Source organism: Anoplophora glabripennis, unplaced genomic scaffold, assembly GCF_000390285.2.
Source record: "Anoplophora glabripennis isolate ALB-LARVAE unplaced genomic scaffold, Agla_2.0 scaffold288, whole genome shotgun sequence".
In the NCBI taxonomy this organism is placed as follows: Eukaryota; Metazoa; Arthropoda; class Insecta; order Coleoptera; family Cerambycidae; genus Anoplophora; species Anoplophora glabripennis.
The window spans coordinates 1-23,144 of NW_019416427.1; the positions used below are offsets into that span (position 1 = coordinate 1).

The 23,144-nt window shown below is 34.8% G+C and overlaps 1 protein-coding gene across 1 annotated transcript in view; it reads left to right on the plus strand.

Annotated features, from left to right (window-relative positions):
• Positions 1 to 5,652: 5,652 nt before the first annotated feature.
• LOC108906160 overlaps positions 5,653 to 23,144 on the plus strand; it is a gene marked incomplete at its 5' end in the record, with an annotated part of 28,009 nt that continues 10,517 nt past the window's right edge. Inside the window, one exon of the mRNA XM_018709357.1 lies at positions 5,653 to 5,907. Within this exon, the coding sequence (XP_018564873.1) occupies positions 5,653 to 5,907 (255 nt within the window). The remainder of the gene's footprint in view (positions 5,908 to 23,144) is intronic.

Consider the following 23,144-nt stretch of genomic DNA (forward strand, 5'->3'; position numbering starts at 1 on the left):
TCCTTTTCCGTGGCTGCCTCGGTGTCCCGATATTAATTCTCTCGATTTTTGTCTTTGGGGCCATATTAAAAGTCTTGTTTATCAAACTCCTATAAATAGTATGGAATAATTATTAAATCGCATAATTACATACGCCAACATCATTAAAAATGATCATCTCATGTTTTTTTGAGTACAGCAGAGGTTTTTGAGCAAGAGACCAATGCATTAAAGTTCAAGGTGCACATCTCATTTTCTCTTTTTTCTTTTAATTCTATAGAAACCAAGATTTTTACAAAAATGTTAGTATCACATTTTTGATATAATAAATGTATGTTGTTAATAAAATTCAATTTTCTCAAAAACGGCACTGATGTACGGTATACCTTTTTTTAACAAAAGAGAGAGGAATCGAACTATGACAGAAAAATGACAAATTTGGCAACACTGTCAAAGATGTATAAATTAAAATGGATCATTTTGTTTGCTCTTGTATAATTCAGGCTTTTTGAATATCAGTTTAAACTTGGAAATGAACATTACCATGAGTTACTTTATTTGTCCAAATTTCATTGTTGCCATAGTAACGACTTACAAGTTATAATTGAATTTGTTTTCAAACTTCTTTCTCTGAAGGCGAATAATTCCACAACGAAGCCCGATAGGAAACATTTTTTTATGAAGTACTACAACTATTTTGAGCTCCCCTGTACACCTGTTCATTTTTGACTTGATCTTTCGGGACACCTTGTATATCAGAAATCTAGGAATCTAACTCCACCGAATATTGTCTATGAAGTTGGATATTTTTTGCATATCTGGATTTCTGGTATCGAAACATATTGTTTGAGTTCATTTGATATGATTAAAAAAATTTAATATCTACCGTAAATCTTGCAGGGTACGATAATTTAAATTAAAACCTAATTCTCAAGAAGCATAGTAAAAAATCCTAATTTTAGCATAATTAACATTACCGTAAAATAAATTAACGGATATGTCACAAACATGAAAGGAAACTATTTTCTTAGATTGTTATAAGCACGATTCTAAAATCGAAAAAAATATTCCTAAATGTAAAATAATAAAAATTGCAGAAAGGTTTATTTAAACATTTTTAGCTGTAAATACTCGTTTTTGCTAAATATTCACTATTTAAAAGTACAAGTGCATGTAATTTCAATACTTCTCAAAGAAAAATCCGGAATTTGTAAAAGTTCTCAACAATGCCCCGACAGCAGACGACTCGGTTCATGAATTTTAAGCCATTGTCTCCATATTTATTCAAATGAACTCTAAAAGCGTTACATCTTCTACAACTTTTGATTTAAAGTTCAAAGAATAGAATATAAATGCACTTCAAGCTCGTAAACAGCACTTTAATAAATAGGCATTCAGTTCTTAGAGGTAGGTACATGTACTAATGAATTTCAACAAAACGGTCTCGGCTTTGATATTAAAAAACAAATCGGGATAGAGCGTAAGACAAATCTTTTTATAAGAGATCGACGTCGTTCGTTCCTAGGCAGCTGTAAGGAGACATAAATTGAAACGTCCTTTATTGAAGTTTCTCAAGATAGTTTTGTTCTTCTTCCCTTCGTCTCACATAGAAATAAATTTATTTAATCTTTACGTACGTGAAAAGTAAAACATATAAATAGACCCTCCATCTCCACTTCATCATTATAGACTTTTTCATCGAAAGTCGCAAGCTTCCGGCCAATTTTTCAAAATTTTATTTAGAAATTTTCTTCCGCCAATTTGGTACTTTAATTTCACATTCAAATTTCACACGTTTAGAATAGTACCAAGTTAATAAGATGAAAATAACTAGAAAGAACCAGGGTTCTCAAACGCCTCATTACCAAGCTTATTCAAGCTTAAAAATGAATTAAACAAAATTATTCATATGATTTATTATATTAGCTTAATACCTTTATAGTAAGGTAAAACTTGTGTATTTGTTTGACCTGATCAGGTCTGAGTTAAGGTCAGTTCAAGGTGAAATGTAGAGAATCAGTTGTCAACAAAGTAAACCTATATATCTATACATTTTTGGTCGTTGAATCCGAATCCGGTGTCCATTTGACCCGGTCCGGTTTACCAAATACTCTTAAGTTCTAAACTCAATGAATGTTAATTGTTTCGACCAAGTACCAAAAAACCTAGGTAAGTAAGTTTTGTACCAATGTGTCGGTTAATGCTGCATGTATGTATGTAGTGAGTCTCGACTGAGATTCTTGAGAACAGTTTTTCAAGATAAGACGTTTTTTACCTTGATGAAACACATGCAATCACTATATCTCACTATTATGGTATCGTGATTACTATTCACTTTTGTGGTATTGAACTATTTTGTTGTAAAAAGATCTGCGAAGTGGATTTCTTTTACATGTTCTAGATTTCAATGGTAAATCTCATTTTAGCGACTAGCAGTAATCGGCTAACACGTTTATATCCCGTCTGCCTTGGTACCATTTCCTTAATATTTTGGTGACATTTTTTCCCCGCTCCTCACTGTTGTCACCCAAATTTTCTGAGAAGTAATCCACGTGACAATGTAAAAAATGTAATTTGGGATTCATTAAGCACATTCACATTCGACAGTATTTCTTTATAGTTTGGACTCTTTCGATTTCCTAGAAAATTTTTGATTAGGTCCTTAAAACATAATTATGCTGCTTTCTCGTTTTCACTCATTTTAGTAACAAAAATGTGATCCTTTAATATCTTACGGATCTGAGGTCCATCAAAAATCTCCTCCAGCAAATCACTTAAATTAGTGAATTGATCTCCGAGATATATAAGGCATTGACGACCTTTGTTTCTCTAGGAGGCCAGACACTCTTCATGTAATGGTTTTTTCGATCCCGACTATCCCATTCACATAAAAAACAAGGGGTTTTTGTGAATCCCGATTTCCCGAGGTCCACACTTTGCCATTTATGTTATTCGTATTTGATCCTATCTAAGACTATCCATATCTTTCAATATCACCAAATTTGCTACAAGTGTGGCTGTATAAACATTTGTATTATGCAGTAGAATCTCTATGAAGAATCAATGAACAGCTTCCACTCGTTAGGTTTATGACATCCATGTTTGAAGTGATTCATCAATCCAACGATATCATTGCAGTAAACTAAGGAGAATTTTTCATCGTTAGAGAAATATTTAGGAAATTCCTTATATCTGTCCCGAAAGTAAGAAGCTTTCACTTTTCTGGCCTACTTAGTATTTTTTAGCCATGTCTGCTCTATCCTTTACCAGGCCCAAATCTTGAACAAGATTATTTAATTTTTCTTGGAATATTGTTCCTGTCTTTTTCACAACGTGATGTGGACTATATTCGTCATCACTAATATCACTAGCACTATTAGCGATACTTTCGTTGTTACCTAGATTTTTTTCTTCTTCCTTCATATCTTGGTGAAATCTTTCTCCCTGCTCCACAAACACAAACAAATTGGGAATCAAAACCAAACAAATTTTAATAGGCATCTTTCATTTGTTGATTTTTCTTCGATTCTTGCATCGTCGGAGTATATTTTCTTTGACTTATCGAAGAAATCTTGATCACCTAGTATCTGCTGGGTGAAGGCATTTGTGCCATCACGGTAGACACAGGAGAACCTGTTAAGATGCAGGGATTTGGAACCACAGTATAGGAGGCAATTGTTCAGGGTTCAGGTTTAGTAACTTTAATACGCATATATGCTTAATTTAAATATTTTGAGTTTAGAACTTGAGTATCTAACAACTTGATCGGTTGAAACTAACCCCGGATTCGAATTCAGACTCCAAAAACTATAGGTTTACTTTATTGGCAATTGATTGTCTACATTTGACTTTGAACTGACTGTAACCCAGACCTGATCAGGTCAATTGGACACCGGATTCACATTCATCGACCCCAGAAACTTATAAATATGTAAGTTTGCTTTGTTAGCAATTGATTTTCAACATTTAACCTTGAACAGACCTTAACTCAGATCTGATTGGGTCAAACAGACACCAGATTCGGATTCAGCGACGGCAAAAATATATAGATACCATGATCTTGTCTCCCACTTCGTGTAGAATATATTGAATATATGATCTTCAAGTTGCTACATCTTCTTAAGGAGTCGGAATTAACTACTACTTCATTTGATTCTTTTTTTCTTGTTAATTTTGACCAAAGAACGTCCTGCTAAAGTTTGCAGTCGAACCCCTGTTTATTGCGCATTTAATATTGTTGCACTATTTAAGTATTTAGCTTTTTTTCAAGTATTTTTTTAAAAATTTATTTCTCAAAATTAAATCAGTAAAATAAAAAAATTGAAGTTAGTAGAAGTTACTAGAAAGTTAAAGCAAATGCAATGTTGTGTAAAAATAAACCATTGAAGTGTATTCCTAATTAATAATATACCGATTTATTATTTCCAAGTAATCTTTAATTAATTTTTATACAAAAGGCACAAATTAAGAAAGAGCAAAACCAGCTTCTAGTTCCCAAGAGGCAGGCAATTAGGGGGGAGCCAATTAGCGTAAGCAAAAAAGTTTTCGATAACGATAAGGCGAATGTCAAGAAGGTTGAATTGAACAAATTAGATTTGTTAGACGCGTGGGTACGTAATGATACCGACGATTCGTTAACTTGCTTGTAGAAGACGCCATGTTTTTATCTGCCAATTTCAAATAATTGAAGTCGTTTAAATTACTGATGGTTTCTGTTAGATAAAACTGTGCCTGTAGGATGAATGTAAATGAATGGTTTTTTATTGAAAATGTTATAGTTACAATTTATAAGTTTTACAAGTAAAAAAATTGTAATTGAGAATATTAATGCATTATTTTAAAAACGAAGTCAAAATATAGATTTAAAAAAAGCAAAAGTTTAGTTTATTTCTTCGAAATGCAAGAAAATTTAATAAACCAAGCAAGGTTATAGTGTTTCCGAAGTCAGTTGTACATGCAAAAAACGTCTGGTAATAAAATTTATGAGCTTCATAGGCTTCCCTAAAAAAATTTTCTGCTTAGCTAAAGGTAAAAAATTATAATAATGTGTATATAATGTGTACAAAATTTCTATTATATGTACATTTGGCCAACAACATATTTTAATTATTTATGTCCTCAATTTTATTATATTGGTGGTAAATTTCGTTTTGTTCCGTTTCAAAAGTTCTCCAAAATGCCATGTTGTGATAATATTAGTAAATAAAATATTCCTCTTATTTCTCCCTTTCGCAATTGTAATATGAATGATTCATAGAAGGTGCCTATAATAAATTAGAATTACCTGAATCACACCAAATTCCGCATTGCTGCACTGCACTGCTGGGCAATTTATCAACCACTTGTCATCTGTTGTGATTTATTGCCCAGTAGCCCAATGCAACTGTAATCGTTTTCCTTTGCCAGCGCCCACATTCTTCAACTGAGCGTATACATTTCTATCGCCTCCACGTTTAGTTCGACCAGACCTGTATATGGGTATGGCTAAATAAATACGGGAACAAGATTTTCAAATATTTCAAAGTCGAGTTGCTGCGTCAGCGGCGGAACCTGGTACATACCATCAATATGTTGGTTCTTCAATTGGTATCGGAAAAACTATACATTGCGTGTTTGTTGATATACTCAGAATATTATTTTTCTTAGTTGTTCTTTTAAACTATTTATGTACAGTATCTATTGTGTTTTCAGAGGCAAGTTAAGCAGTGGCTCATACTGCGACCGACTGCTGGAAGGCTGCTCCAGAAGGTTGTGCCGCATCCAGTCCCCCAACTACCCGGGGATATATCCCAGGAACGTCAGCTGCCACTACAGAGTTCGGGAGCGGAACGTTCCCCCGGGAAAGCACGCCCTAATTGCCGTCAGGCAAGCCAATTTTCATTACAAGGAGCATGTGAGCAAGTTTGATAACAGCGACAGGGTCTTGAGGTGAGCAGCCAGGAAGTTCGGTAATTTGTCAGGTGGTTTGTTTGCTTTTCATAATTTGTTTCCCTATGAGGTTTCTTACAGAGTTAGTTAATTAAAACAGGGGTCGTAAACTCCTCAGACAGGCACTCAGACAGTGTTGACAATAACAGTAACAGATCTGCGGTAGAGTATATCGCTATTTTAAGATTGCCTCTTTCCGTAAAGGGTTTCAAAATAAACAATATTTTAATATAAAATTTTCATCAAAAGTTAACAGTTCAAAGGTTGAACTACAAGTTCATCGATTTTAGAAATTAAATATTCCTTTGATCTAAATAAGTTTACTTTAAAGGCATTAAATTAACTCAAATTAATTTAAAAGGCATAAAATCTCATCAAATGAAGTTATACAGGTATTCCTTTTTACTGGAAGCAGTGTATAGTGTATATAGGGTATAACTTTAAGTGGGGGTCATAATTACACAGAGGCTACCTTTGACCTTTAGAAACACGTATCAATAGTTTATTTTTCAAATTCCGTCTTGAAAACTTTTTTTAAATCTTTTTTAAATAATTTTGCTACTCCGCCTCTGGACAAGCTAGTATGATCTCAAACAACGGCGCTTGTTAGTCGCAGCGCATGCACAACTGACGACTGGGCTGTGCATAGTTGCCAAATCTCATAATCTAACGAAAAGATTATTAAAAAGCAAATTTCGTATCACCCGCCGTGAGATATTGCTCTTTGGGATAATCCATCTGATATCGTCTTCTTGCAGTAGAATCATATCAGCTCTTTCTTGATGCATTTTCATAATATCACTTGCAAACTTGAAAAAATAAAACACAATACACTGTACCGTCACTAAACACTAAAATAAATAACTTTATAATGTTATACATTTACACCAAACAAGGGTACTATATGAGAACAGCTTTTCACAGAATGATATAGTCGGAAACTAAATGAGAACGATATATTTGGACAATCCCGTTCCTCCGAATTAACGTGGCAGTTTGTTTTTAACGAGTTTACTCGTCATATCAGAACACCTGCAACATTGACATGTAAACAGAACAAGGAGGCTTTCATCCGTTGCACCTCCCCCCCTACGTAAGGGTATTTCTTACATACGCGTCAACTTTAGGTCAGTGTTACAGGTCATTGAGACTGACATTCCAAAGTAAAATATGCGTTGCTTAAAATAACAGTAATACATAAATGTTTGTAAATACTTGAAGCGATTAAAAGCTGTTTTCACATTAATCAAATTAGTATTTTCATTTATTTTTTATTGTTAATTTTTTTAAGCAGCAAAAATAAGTATTTTAAAATTAGTTTCATTTACAATTAATAGCATATTTTTACATACCAATAAATAAATAATAAATCATGTAAAAATAAAAAAAATTAAAAACAATTTTTCATTAGTTTCTCTGTGTGGCAGTTGATTAAAAGAAATATATGTATTTGCAATTAGTAACGTATTTACGTACCAATATTAGTTAATATTTAATAAATCATGTAAATCTATTTTTACTTAGAAACAGATTTTTTTACAAGTTCGGCTCTTCTACCACAATGATATAAAAAAATGTGATGATTTTAAAATAACAAGTCCGTAAATTTATACAAAAACAATTTGCTAAATTATTTGTTAACTTCGCACAATGTAGTTGGTAAGCCACTGGCAACGCTGGCAGTGAGGAATACAACTTCAGGTCAGTGGCGGCGTACACAAGAATTAAAGCACAGTTTAAAAAAGTAATTATAACTCGAGTATTTATTTAATTAAAAAAAAAATAATTTCAGATTCGTATTAAGGGAAACATACTATTGCTCGTAAAAAACTGACCCCTCACTTAAAGGTTACACCCTGTATACAGAGTGTCCCGAAATTAGGAGGCAATATTTCTACAGTGTGTTCTATGTCAAAAAGATTACTTTTTATATAAACGTGGGTCCAAAAATTCTTCCTAAGGAAGTTACAGCAACTTAAAGGTTTTTTTCTAAAAACCAGTTAAGATAAATTTATGAAATTTTGTAACTAGCTTAACTCTTACGTACTTAGTCCGCTACTGAAACGAAATTTACAAATTTTCATCACATAAGTTCCAAATCTGGGGGGAGGGGGGTAAAATTTACCATAACTTTTTTATGCTTTAACATTTTTGACTTTTGACTGAAAAGTATGAAATTTCAGTATGAGTTTTTTAGTAAAAAAAGGTCCTCTTGGTCCATATTGGTAGAATCTTCCATTTTTGTGTAAAATCCGTTTAAAAATAATGTTACATGTGTTAATCACCGGGAATCGAAATTGTCAATATTTTCTATCGTACCGAATTGTGAAAAACAAAAACGCGTTTAGCGTCATTTGCATTGACAGTTCAGTTAATTACTTTTTGCGAATTATTATTTTCACAGCAATTTATTATTTTTAGTAAATTATTATTTGACTAAGTAAAAAAAAAACAATTGAAATTATTAAATAGTAATACAATAAACTAATAAAAATAATTGAAAACTTATCTTTATCTCAATAGTAATTTTTAACGGTGTAAATAGTTCTCTTACATCATTTTACACAAAATTTAAGTATCCTTCGGCATTCAGACAAACGGGAAACTGAATTAGTCCAGTAGCTGGTCCTCTAAAATTCATGTCCACACATTTATTGCAAAATTATTTTCAAAATTTGTGCGCCGTGTTGCCCGTGGATTTTTCGTCTGACCAGGAATGGGTATTATGATTATCTGCTATCTCTAAATTTGTAAAATGTTTTCTACTGATAACAATTCGCAAAAAGTAAATAACTGAACTGCCAATGCAAATGACGCCAAACGCATTTTTCTTATTCAAAAGCTGCGATGGTAGAAAATATTGACAATTTCGATTCTCGGTGTTTAACACATGTAACATTGTTTTTAAACTTATTTTACACAAAAATGGAACATTCTACTAATTTGAACCAAGAATAATTTCATAAATTTATCACAACTGGTTTCGGAGTTATTTAGAAAAAACCATCATCAGAGTGGCTCCTTTAAGTGGCTATAACTTCCTTAGGAAGGAAGAATTTTTAGACTCACGTTTATATAAAGAAAAAGTAATCTTTTTCGACATAGACTGTAGAAATATTGCCACCTAATTTCGGGATACCCTGTATACTAATGTGTTGAGAATACCTTGTTTCTGGACTATCCGACATCTACGAGTATGTACCATTTTCTTCATTAGAATATTGTTTGCACATAGAATCCAACTAGATCCAGATGATATCCTAGTGAGTTGTGACGTAATACCATTGTTCACAAAAGATTCAGTTCAATATCATTTGGAAGAATTTCATAGAATACTCATCACAGAAGATAAGGGTGAGGATTCGCAAAAGCGTGCTGCTAAAGGACAACAGTTTTATGAACAAATTATGGGAACAGCTATGTGTTCACCTTTATCCCCAGCTTTGGCAAACATTTACAAAGAAGCCTTCGAGAAGAAAGTCATGGAATTCAAGGGGAAGTGTTAGTTAAGGAATTTTGATGAACATTTATCATCTAGTCATAAATGGAATATATTCAGACATTAACTTGACTATAGAGAGGGAACAAAATAGTACCCTGTTAATCCTAGACATCATTGTCAAGAGAAACTGAATAGTAATCTAGAGAAATGTTTACAGAAAGCTATCCTCTATGGATAAATATTAGAACGCTGAGTTTCATCACCATCCATCTCAAAAACATTACAGTACATAAGATCTGCTCTTAGAGGAAATACATAGATACACGAACAGCAATATTGACCGGGCCTCAAGAAGGATACCTAAAGATCCTATATACAAGGATGTGATGAGAAGTTTTAGGAAAATCCAATGATAATACCATCTACAATACCTCAAGAAAGGTCCAAGGCTGCAATGTATTTATCATTTTATACATTGGATAAACTAGAGAACACAAGGTTAAAGGAGTCTCACTTGCAGAATAACTAGACAGAAAATTCATTAATTACAGAGCATGAGGCAGACACAGACCACTCGATAGACGCAACTAATATCACGGTTTCTTTCTGCTGAGAGAAGGGGCAATAGAAATCCAATAGAATCGATATAATCCAGAATTAGGTAACGGCACACAGGCACTCAAAAAAACTCGAGTGCGAAGGTGTAGACTCCGGTAGTGCTACCATTGTATAAGACTTATACAATGGTGCTACTCATTTAGATGCCAATAATCGATAAAAGAAGGTCACACTTAAAGATCTGACATATCATTTCCGACGTATTTGTAAAATCTATGTTTAGGGTGAAAATGCTTCCAAAAATCATCATCATAGTCGAAAATTGATTTTGCTCTACATAATATCATTTCTGACGTATTTTAAGGAGCTGAAAACAATCCCGTAGTCAAAATTTAAATGCGACTTGCAAACTTCTTGTTAGATACTTTAGACGAAATCTGCTCTATACATAGAAGAATATCATTTGAGCATATATTTTTCACCCTCGCCAACCCTAGCGAGCGGAGATGGGTAACTTTTAAATTTTCAAGTATCCGATAGGTAGTAAATATTTCTGAAATGCAACATTTTTAGGAAAAAATTTTCGGATAAAGTTTGCTCGATTCAGAGAGGAGTATCGGTTCGACATAACATTTTCCTACCACCACACTTTTTTTCTTGTTGTTAGGAGTCGTATAGAGTTTTCTTTGTTCTTTATCATTTGTTTATTTTTCTATTTTTGCTTTGACTTTGACTAAGAGTGTGTTTTGTCGATTATTGACATGAAAATTAGTTTAAAAGTTATCAGCACTTTCCGGGCCACTGAATAGGTTTATTAAGCCCAATCCATTTTTCTGGGCAAGTGTTATCTAAATATTGCTGCACAATCCTGGCCTTGTCGAGTCGAGCCCCGTCGTGCTGAAACTATAGAATCCTCCATAGCTGCAAAGGCACATTCTCCAGAAGTGCAGGAAGTTCTTCTTGTAGGAAATTTAGGAAACTCATGTTGTTCAATGTATGTTCATGCAAATAAGGCCTAATTAAATGCCTACCGATGATGCCGCACCTCCAAAATGGCCTTTGTTTTTGACTGGATTTTCAATGCACGAGTAGTGTTCGTTGTGCCTGTTTGGCAAACCATTACTGACAAACCCACTTTCGTCCGGCCAAAAAACATTGCGAAAAAGGTTCTGATCGACATTTCTACATTTATTACAATTTGAGCTATAAAATTAGGTAAGTCTGTTTACAATGTGGCACTCAGGCGAATACTCCAAATTATGAATTTTGTAGTCCTGATACCCATTGGTCTTTAAAATTCGTTGACCAGCTGATTTATCCAAATTCAATTTCCGGCTCGCCTGCCGTATAGAATTTTGTGGATTTTGTTCGAAATACGATATTAACGGTGTTTCTTACCCTTCGGTCAATTATTAGATTTTTCCGAACAGAAAATGCGTCTTCATTTCGTCGCAAGTTCGCCTCTGAGCTTGTAAAGGTTCTATGATCAGGAATGAGGCGCTCTGGATACCTTTCTCGATATAACTCTATAGCTCTTCTTGAATTTTTTTGTGACTCTCCGTAAATTAGCAACATACCAGCTTTTTCTGAATGAGAAGACATTTTGTAAGCACAAAAGTTATACGTTTGACGTTCGTATTGAATAATGGCAAGTATTTTGTGACATTTTTTTATGCACTTTAAATAACGAACGTTATTTCCCATCGACTACTTGATCCTTCCATCGCTAATGTGATTTTTAGGTGGTATGTATTTCTTTTGAGGCTCTTTAGGACGATAACTTTTAAACGGGAAGTAATACAGGAAAATTTCTCTAATACAAGTTTATTTGAAAAAAGAAAAAAATTTGGGTATGCTTCTGGAAAAATATAATTGATGACGTCATTAGTCGTTTCTGTGAAATCCCAAGTCAATCCCAAATCCCACACTTTCAATTGAAAATTGAGCTTACCTCATCCCATTTAACACCACGTGTCCCAAATATTATTTAAATTTTTTGTATCCTCATAGTAGACCTATACATCGAGTTTGAGACACCCTGTACACATCAAATATACATACCAACTAGAGGACTTAATCTATCTCCAGTTTCGAATTTTCTTCTGAAGAACCGTTGACAACAACCACGGAAGTCTGCAAAACAAGTTAAGATACTTCTTATTTTCAATAGTAGGATGTTGAGACAAAGATCAAGTCTAAATCGACGAATGAAACTATTTAACCACTTTTTTTCGTATATATTACCTATACCCATTTTAGGGTAATAATAATTTACATGCTGTCACCGACGCCTCTTTCACATTTAAAAAAAATGTAATGAAAATCAAACTTATTCACAAACTTCGCAACAGTTTTACTGTTTAGGGATGTTTAGCAATAATTTTACAAAAATATTATTGACTTATGTAATTATTATGATATATTTTCTCGAAAATAAATACATATTTTCTCATTGAAATGTAATTTGCAGGTACTTAAATTAACGATTTCTTTTAGAGAACAGACGCCTCAGAATGTTCCAGTAGTTGAGGTATTTACGTAGCTACCGTAAATGTCTGAATAAATTTTAATTTCGTTAGTTCCTAACGTGATTCCTTTAATGAATAATACAGATAAAAAGTGACTATAAAAAGTTGGGAGACATGTGTTTGTTTTGTTGTTTTTTGTTTATCCTGTTCATGTAACAAGTAATATTTTGCAAGGATAATTTTATTTTCAAATAAATTGTACGAATCCATTTACATGAAGAGGACTTAATAACATATGATAATGGAAAAACAAACAAAACACAAAAAATAAGCTGAGCAAGATTATACCTTCGCATTAAAAGTATTTAATTTGTATCACACCGTGCATGCCTCGCATATGGTTTTCGTTTAATGAGATATTGTGCAGGACAACAGATTTCAGCATACATGATGGAATTAATGTTTTGCATTGTTCCTCGGTGGAGAGCTAGTCATTTTGTAATATCTGGGATAAATATTCTTGTTTTGTTCTAGTTGGTATGTTGAATAGGCTTTCACAGGGAAACATTATTTATGTGTATAAACATGGCTTCAATTATATGCTATAGTTTTACTCTAATTAGTATATCGTTTTGGTTTGATTAGGGAGTTGTACCGATAAATAATAGACAGCATAAATCAATACTACCACATATAACAATAACTTTAGTACAGGTGAGTACACAGGTAAGCTAAACCACCAAAAAGGGGGGGGGGTTCGGCAAAACATGTTTGTACGGCATTTCTAAAGTATATAGGTTATACAAAAAAAAAAATTGGCCCGGTTTTTGGTGATTTACTACAGTACGTCATTTATACTGCAAGTTTCGGATTGATACCTATATAACTTTTTTAGTAACGCCGTACGTATCTGCTGATACAGGGGTTAGAAATGCAAGGCGCAACCCTCTATTTTAGCCCCCATTGTTTCAAGTCATTGAAAAATGTACGGCATCGATTTTACATGATTATTTAACTCTCCAAATAATTCTTAACAACTATGCCGACTGAAAATTATGATTAATGCAAAAGTTTATAAACAATTATTACTTGTATTTTGGAATTGAGTTTTATTTTTTTATTTCGATAAGATCATTCATTCCTGTACGGCAACCACTTTTTTGATAAAATATAACCAAAAACTATCGTACTAAATCATGGCCGGTTATAATTAATGGTACAAATTAACAAATCGAATTAAAAAACAAATAAATAAATTTAGAATATTTTGAAAAATCCTTGTTATAAACTAAAAATGTTATATTCAAAATATTATGGCTGTAATTGACTTTCCATAAGTAAAAAAATAGAAAATAACCAATGCCGTACATTTTTAACTAGTGGATTTTACAAAGCTGATAATATTTTTCATTAAATTTTTACTACATTTTTAGGTCATTAATGACGGCATCTACAAATTTTCATCAGAAATATAATATAAAGAATGAAAATTGCAATGCTGTACATATTCGTTGGAACAATTCACTGACGTGCAAGAAAGTATTATTTTTAAATAAATATAATAATATGAATTAATTTTAACTCAACATTGATGAGAATTCCTATATAAATACTTACATTTAAAACAGTGATATAATATATGTTTTGAAGTGACAGTGACAGTACCCTCGCATTTGCATATTTGCAACTTCTGTTACAATTGTTTGAACAATTTATTTATGCAAAAATTGTGACGAAGCCAGTGGCATACAATATATGTTTGAAGTTAATAAAAATAATTTAAAAGTGCATTTGTTACAAGAACAACTTTAAGATTGTCGGTTATAAACATAAATAAAACCACATAAAAATTTACACGCCGAAAAGAAAAAATATACAGACAAAGAAGATGTTTCGATGGCCAGCTAGAATCTCGAAGCGGTAATTTTAATTTTAAAATAAAAATAATTCCAAATTTTTAAAAAAATATTTGTATGCAGATTATTTTATTGATTTGTTAATAATAATTTTTTGGATTTTGAAAAAATTTTACTTATGCAGGTACTTGTGATAAAAAATTAATATATTTATAAAATTAATAATTCTTATATCGACCTATGGTTTTTTAACGGCATATTACTTAAAAATTATTTTACATCTTAAATAATGTTTTAGCAACAATGCCGACTATTTTTCAATGATCGGAAACCAAAAGGGTTATAATATAGGGGTTTGCATCCGGGGTTCCTTACTCCTGTATATTTCTATTTGATATTGTAAGTCTTGTTATAGTGTAATGAACCGGTATTAATTTCCAGTTTTATGCAAGGCCGTGGGCCAGTTATTTATTTAATTAGTTTAATTGGGTGAGAACAATTAACCGCGAGTCGAGTCGAACCGTCCGTTTGTCGAGGGCCGCGCGCATAATCCCACCACGACTCCTGCCTAGTCAAGGGGGGATTGAGGCAATAAAACAACCGTTCCTGCACGAAGATCCTCAGTTCGCTGCCAGAACTCGAAGAACTCCAACGCCAACCTGAGGACCACCCCGAGGACCTGAACACCGACCAGAGACCGCCACCCGACCCAAGGAGTTCGCTGCCAGAACTCGAAGAGCTCCAACACCAGCCCGAGGACCACCCCGAGGACCTGAACACCGACCAGAGACCGCCACCCGACCCAAGGAGTTCGCTGCCAGAACTCGAAGAGCTCCAGTTCCAACCCGAGGACCACCCCGAGAACCTGAAGACCGACCTGAGACCGCCATCCGACCCAAGGAGTTAGCCGCCAGAAGCAACCGTCCGGAATAAGTAAGCAAATTGTATTTTCCTATTTTCACTTGTCCTGCTATGGTACAAGTCTGGCCGTTTTGAACTCTGGCAAGACAGTACGACCACGGCGTTGTCGGCGAAGGTTTGGCTGGGTCACCCACCGCCCTCGTTCGACGAACGTTGTTAGTCACATCGACCGAACTGCTGGTTTGGCTGGGTCACCCACCGCCAGTGGAAGACGTTGAGTGCAGGTCCGTACGGCAGCAGCGTTATCGGCGACGGTTTGGCTGGGTCACCCACCGCCCTCGTTCGACAAACGTTGTGAGCCCCTTTACTGACACTGCTGGTTTGGCTGGGCCACCCACCGCCAGTAGAAGACGTGAAGGTGTCGAAGTGTACAGCAGCAGCGTTGTCGGCGAAGGTTTGGCTGGGCCACCCACCGCCCAAGCTAGATAAACGCTGTAGGGCACAATAACCGAAACTGCTGGTTTGGCTGGGCCACCCACCGCCAGTAGAAGACGTTGTGTGTCGGCTGTGCAACGACGGATAGACCCCCGAAGTTTGGCTGGGCCACCCACCGCTTCCGGGAGAAGTCTGTCGGCCGCCCCGCATTTGAACTCGCACCTCGTCCAGACTTTGCCTCCTGTTTACCAACAACATCATTTTCCTGATTACCGTTTGCTTATTTGTGCCTGATATAAACCGCTTTGCTTGGCTTTTTCTCCTGGCTGGTCGCATTTCCGCTTAATTTCCGTCGCTTTGCTAGAAACTGCCGCCGATATTTATTTGTAGAATTAGAGTCACCCGTAATTATTTTTCTGTTTCAGAACCATTGGGAACAATTTATTTATTGCTCTAATTTATTAATCTTATTTTTCCCTTTCTAGCACCGACCGAAATTTAAAACCGAATATTATTCTGGCGTACCGTTTCGTAAAGTCTTAGATTGTTTATTAAATAAACCAAACGCCAAAGACTCCGTTTTCTACCGTACCGATTTTGTGTCCTGATATTTGACTAATTTGTATTTATTTACAGCTCCGAAAACCGTATCGGCATTTTTAAACCCGTCGCAAATAATTGCTCTAACCCATTTTATTTCTAACCCATTTTATTTCATTCTTACACCGCTTGTAAATTTATTGTATATACCTGGTTTTAGTTAGTAATAATAATTGTAATTAGAATCTGTTTTACTTTTGTTTGTTTGTTTCAAATTCAATAGGCCTGATTAATAAATCTAGTAAATATAATTCCCGTTTGTATTCATTCTTAACGCCGACAAAGTTGATAAAATTCCGATCAGTAAAAAAGGGGTCCGCTTATCTTTTTGTGACCTACACTGATAAGACCGTTTATTTTGAAAGGAAAATAACACTACACTCAGAGAACTACTTTGCTTGAAATTAAGAGAAATATAACAGACCCCTGGAATTAAACTTTCTTCACTGCAGCTATCCCGAGTACTTACTCTAAACCGAGGGTAGGTTTCACGTGGAGTTTCCCCCACGTAACCGATTGGGAAACTGGCGCCCGAGACAAAAACCGCACAAAAAGATTTAATCCGGAGTACGTTCCTGTGACGTCACTCACCACCGCCGGCTGCCAACCACCGCTGCCGATAAACTAGTAGTCAAGGGTCGTCATAAAATTAGGCGTCCAAATAGGGACGTCAGTGACGTCAATAAATCTAGTAAATTAGAATTCGCAATTGTGAATTAAGATTCCGTTTAGAGTTGGTAGTATACCGGGGGCGGCCATAAGTAACGTAACTAACCGTCACCACCACCAGAACCGAAACCGCAGGAAATTGCGTTACAATAGAAAGGCCGTACAGTAGTAAATAATTTGTATTAAGGAGAAAATAGTAGCAAAAATAAAATCAATTCAAAATCAAATCAATTGTTGCAAGTAATATTTATTTTTTTGTACGGCATTTTGTTTTTGTTGATTATTGTTATCAGTATTAACAAAATATATTAATGCCGTACTAAAATTTTTCACCGAGAAATCCTACTTTTCGGAGGGAAATTAATTTTCCTATAGTAAGCATATGTTTAATGAAAAATGTAGGGCATGACCAAAAATGTTATTATTTTATAAAATAAAATTAAAATTAGTGAATTTGATGTTGGTTCAAATCACCCCCCATACGCTACTTACAAATAGAGGGTTGCATCCTGTATTCCTAACCCCTGTATCAGCAAGTAGGGACGGCGTCGCTTAAAAATTTATCTATGTATCGATCCGAAACTTGCAGTATAAATGCTGTACTGTAATAAATAACCAAAACTCGGGCCAAAATTTTCAGAAAATCAATCAATTTTCTGCTATTGCTATTCTGGTATTGCTATTTTTGTACGGCATTAGGTCGAGGTCCATTTTTTGTATAACCTATATACTTAAAAATGCCGTACAAAAATGTTTTGCCGAAAACCATCCCCCTTGGTGGACAGGTTTAGCTTACCTGCTTACCTACTTATACCAACAAGAACTGACGGCATAGTTTCTAGTTATATGTTATATGTGGTAGTATTGATTTATAAGTAATTCATGCTGGGCTTGTAGTCTATATCATCCACCTTAACTTTCCCATTTTTATGTTTGGAAAAATTAAGAGAATATCTTCATAGACAACTAGAAGTTGTATGAATTTTGTATTGGGTGTTTTAAAAAAGCGTGACAGTCTACACATGATGATTTTTTAAATTCTGTGTTATGAGGTAAGTTTGGTGGACCTTCCTTTAACAGTACGGAAGATAAGGCTATTAAAACATAATCAGCTAGATCACGTTGGTTTTATAAGTGCTACGATTTAGAATACGATCGTTAGAGCAAGTTATTGGAGAGAGACTTGGACATATTAGTCAATTGATTGGTTACAAAGTCTATTGCTAATTACTGGGGCACACAAAAAAGTAGGCTGATTCAACTCATCAAAATACGTAAAGTCAGCCTAGTGGAGTCTTGAGGTCAGTCCAATTTTTTTACTGTGTTCCTCTGTTATTCTTAAGCTGTAATCATACTGGGGTGGTTTGTTAGCCTCTGGTTGTTGCTAGCTGTTAACAGTTTGCAAGCAGTGTGAATTCGCTTAGTTGCAGTCACATAAGACAATTTAAGGTTCACCTCACTATTTTTTCATTTTATTAGTAGCACTACACAGTGAAAAGTATTCTCTGCCACCATAGGAAAATTCATTGCTACATTAATATTGCTTCGTATTAACAAACAACAGATTGATTCACCATTGGCGTGTAGACAGTTTATCATACAAAAAAAAGGAACAACAGTCTCTAATACATTGCCAATAGCCGTTGATATTACTCGCAACAGGGAAAAGCTAATGATTGATAAAGTTAAACATTTGCTACTATTCTAATGAATTCACTTGACACAGGTGGATGGAGCAGGCGAAACATATTTGTACCTGGCAGCAGTGAGCAAACCAGCTAATGTGGTTCCGAATTTGTATTATATTCTAATTACTATATATCTTTATAATAATTAATAGTAGACCCATTGAACTTTTATACTAGTACAACCCAAAGGATTCTATTCAGATATGAAAGAATCTTTCTTAATATTTCTTAATTCTTCAATATTAAATCGGGAATGTTTTGAAATTGACGCAGTGTATTTTCAGTTTCCCTTAGTCTTATTGTTAGTTAGGCGATATAGCCTTACCTTACCATAATTCATTTTTCACAAATTAGACACAAATTAATGTATGACTCTTATACATTCTGGATGTCAGTAAACTAGTTTATACATTAAGTTCACTAATTTGTTTCAAAGTTTTGGAACGTGGTCCGTGTTTCATTTTGATTAATAGCATAATACAAAAGTTTTAATATAGCGTCACGTTCTTTCTGATTAATATTGGAGAGAGATACTTACATATCGAAGTGACACCTAAATTAGACGAAAAATGCCCACATCTTTAGGTGTTGACATCAATGGCATATGCGAGTGGGTTCTGTTTGAGGTATACAGGATGTCCCATAAATGCCAAAACCAAGAGTAACAACTTTTGTGTATTTATTTTTTCGAAAATCTCAAATTTTAAAATAGTAGTAGTAAAACAAACCGTAGACATCAAAAACACCCCAAAGAAAACAGTCCAACGGCATTAATTCGCTCGCGTGTTCCGAGCGGCCAATTCTAATCACCAAAACGGGAAATTACACGACCAGGAAATGACTCATGCAGTAATTGAGTTGTTTCTCGGACTGTGCGGTATGTGGCACAGCCTTGTTGAAACCACATGTCGTCTACGTCCATATTTTACATTTTAGGCACAAAAAAACTGGATTATAATTTTTCTAAGAACAATGGTCCGATGATGTCTCCAGCTCAAAATCCGCACCAAACAGTGACACGTTGTGGGTGGATGTATGTGTTTCTCAACGTGGATTTTCTGAACCCCAAATGCGACAATTTTGTCGACTAACGAAGCCATCAAGATGTAATTGAGCCTCATCGCTGAAAATGATTTTGTCAAGTTGTTGTTGTTCCATAATCCATTCAACGATCTCTCTTTGCTCTGCGTGGTCAGTAGGCTTCGGTTCTTGAGTCAATTGACCTTTGTAAGCATGAGGATGCAAATCTATCGTGAGAATACGCTGTGACCACGGTGTCAAATTGATGTTCCAGGACTCTCAGCAACACTCTCACGAACTGCTTAGATGTTTTGTGTTGAACAACTTGTTGAAGGACGGCCAGACGGTTTAAGATCTATAATTACACAGCCCCACAAAAAAAGAGTGGAATGTCAGAAAGACAAGACCCTGCTATCTATATGTTTTTGGGTTCGCTGAATCCGAATCCGGCGTTTGTTTGACCCGATTAGCTCTGGGTTAAGCTCAGCTTAAGGTCAAATATAGAGCATCAATTGCCAACAAAGTAAACCAACATATCTATATGATTTTGGGGTCGCTGAATCCGAATTCGGGGTCTGTTTGATCCGATTAGCTTTGGTTGAAGGTGAGTTCAAGGTTAAATGTATAGAATCAATTGCTAAGTAAACCCATAGATCTGTATGTGTTTGGGGTTGCCGACTCCGAATCCGGTGTCCGTTTGACAAAATCAGATTTGGTTTAAAGTCAGCTCAAGGTCAAATATAGGGAATCAATTGCCAATAATGTAAACTAATATGTCTATACGTTTTTGGGGTCGCTGAAGGCGAATCCGTGGTCCGTTTGACCTGATTAGGTCTGCTAAATACCCTCAAGTTCTAAACTCAAAACGCTCAAGCATTTATACGTATTAAAATTTGAGTACTTCGTTGAGTACACTTCTCAAACCTTTTGACAACAAAATAGTTCGATACCATAAACGTCGATATCATAATAGTGAGATGTAGTGATTTCATGTGGTTTATTAAAGCAAAAAATCTCTTGAAAAACTTTTCTCAAAAATCTCAACGAACAAGGACTCACTGTGTGAATTAATGTACATGAGGCATTGAAACATTAACTGCCATATTGGTTAAAGCTTACTTAATTAGGCTTACTGATACTAGAATTTTGTCATGTGAAAACAATAAATTCGAAAGTCACGGGCTTAGAGTTTAAAGCTTTCTTTCTTTAATATTATTTCTTACTCAAATTTTAATACGCGTAAATGAATACTTGAGTGTTTTGAGTTAGCAGATCTGATCAGATCAAACGGACCCCGGATTCGGATTAAACGATCTTAAAAACGTATAGATACATTGGTTTACTTTGTTGGCAATTGATTCTCTACATTTGACCTTAAATAGACCTTAACTCAGACCTGATCGGATCAACCGGACACCGGATTTGGATTCACCGACCCCAAAAACGTGGCCTTTAACCAGAGCTAATCGAGTCAAACGAACACCGGATTCGGATTCAGCAATTCCAGAAACATATAGATACCAGGGTCTTGTCTTTTGGATATTCCACTTTTTTTGTGGAGTTGTGTTATTACAGGGTGATTTTAAATGAAGTAGCAAAAATGGTACCAGTGATAGATCCAAAATAAGAGGATTGAAGTAAAAATACCTTATATGAAAGTTGCACCTCTAAGGCGATATACCCTCTTAATGGAGGGAATTGAAATTCACATTTTAATTTATTTCTTTAACATGGGGAGTGTTAGAGACACTAAACTTGGTATATTTCTTCGATCATTGGCGTATTTTATAAAGGAATAAAAAATTAGATGCGTCATCGTTCACTAAAGGGGTAATTGCGAAAATTTGTAAAAATAAAGTAGGCGGATGTCATAACAAATAAATTGTTATTTATCATATTAATAAATTGACACTTTCTGTCGATAAGCTGGTAATTTAATAATAACATTAAGAATAATTTGCTATTAATTAATGAAAAATGTTTGATAACTTATGACTATGGGACATGTATTAGGTAAAGTTATTTATCTGAAATAAAATTTAATACAAACGAAAAACAAGAAATGCAAAATTAAATTTAAAGAATATTCTCGAAATAATTTCCATTTTGCTGCAAGCATAACCTAATACGTCTGTTGAAGTTATAACGCACTCGCACAAACAGTTCTTGGTTATTGCGAAGGTCATCTGCTGCCTGAAATATTCTTAAGCGTAGTTCTTCTAAGGAGGCAACAGGAGTGGCATAAACAATACTTTTTATGTGTCCCCACAAAAAGAAATCCATAGGCGTTAGGTCAGGTGAACGTGCAGGCCAACAAACAGGGGCATCACGACCACGACCAATCCAGCGATTCGGGTAATTTAAATTTAACCATTCTCTAACGGCAAGTGTACTATGTGCAGGCGCCCCATCGTGCATATACCACATCACCTGACGTGTAGCGAGGGGTACATCCTCAAGTAATGTTGGAAGATTTTCGTTCAAAAATCTAAGATACTCGGCCGCTCCAAGCCTGTGTGGAAGAATAAAAGGACCTACTAGAGTATTTCCTACAATTCCCATCCAAACGTTTAAACTGAAATTATGTTGACATCTTGAAACAAATATTTCATGAGTATTTTCTTCCGACCATGAATGAACATTATGAAGGTTTACTGCACCTACTCTAGGAAAATTTGCTTCATCGGTGAAAAGTATATTCATTAGGAAATTTAAGTCATGCCTGGAAATATTAATGTACCATTGACAAAAATCCACGCGGTTAGGTAAATCAGGGTCATTCAATTCTTGCACGGGTTGATGGTGAAAAGGGTATAAAAGATTTTCATGAGCTACATTCCACACAAGACTGTGAGAAACTTGCAGTTGCCTGGACACCTGTCTTGTGCTTGTACCACAGTCTTGTTCTAGATGTTCCAGTATAGCTTCCTCAGTTTCAACAGTTCGGACATTACGCCTTCTTCCGGCACCCTCACGATTGGGCTGAATTTTACCAGTTTCGCGAAGCCTTCTTTCCACCGAGGCCAATGTTTGTCTATGAGGAATCGGTCGGTTTGGATATCTTTGGTGGTATAATCTTACTGCAGCGTTACTATTTTTTCTGGATTCGAAAAACACTTGGAGCATGTCGACATATTCGTCATTGGTATAAATATTATTTGCCATAATTATTCTGATAATAAATTAATCAATTGGTACTAATTATTGGTTGACAGAAAGTGTCAATTTATTAATATGATAAATAACAATTTATTTGTTATGACATCCGCCTACTTTATTTTTACAAATTTTCGCAATTACCCCTTTAGTGAACGATGACGTATCTAATTTTTTTACTAGAAAACTATCAGTTTTATCGAAAAATTACAAATGTTAAAAAGTTGCGCAATAAATCATATAAAAAATTTCTAATAAAATATTGCAATGGGGTTGACTGTTTCACTCCTTTATAAAATACGCCAATGATCGAACAAATGTTGAAAAGTTGTCTATTAGTAGGATGCTCATACCAAGTTTCGTGTCTCCAACATTCCTCATGTTAAATGAAAAATTAAAATGTGAATTTCAATCCCCTCCTTTAAGAGGGTATATCGCCTCAGGGATGCAACTTTCATATAAGGTATTTTTACTCCAATCCTCT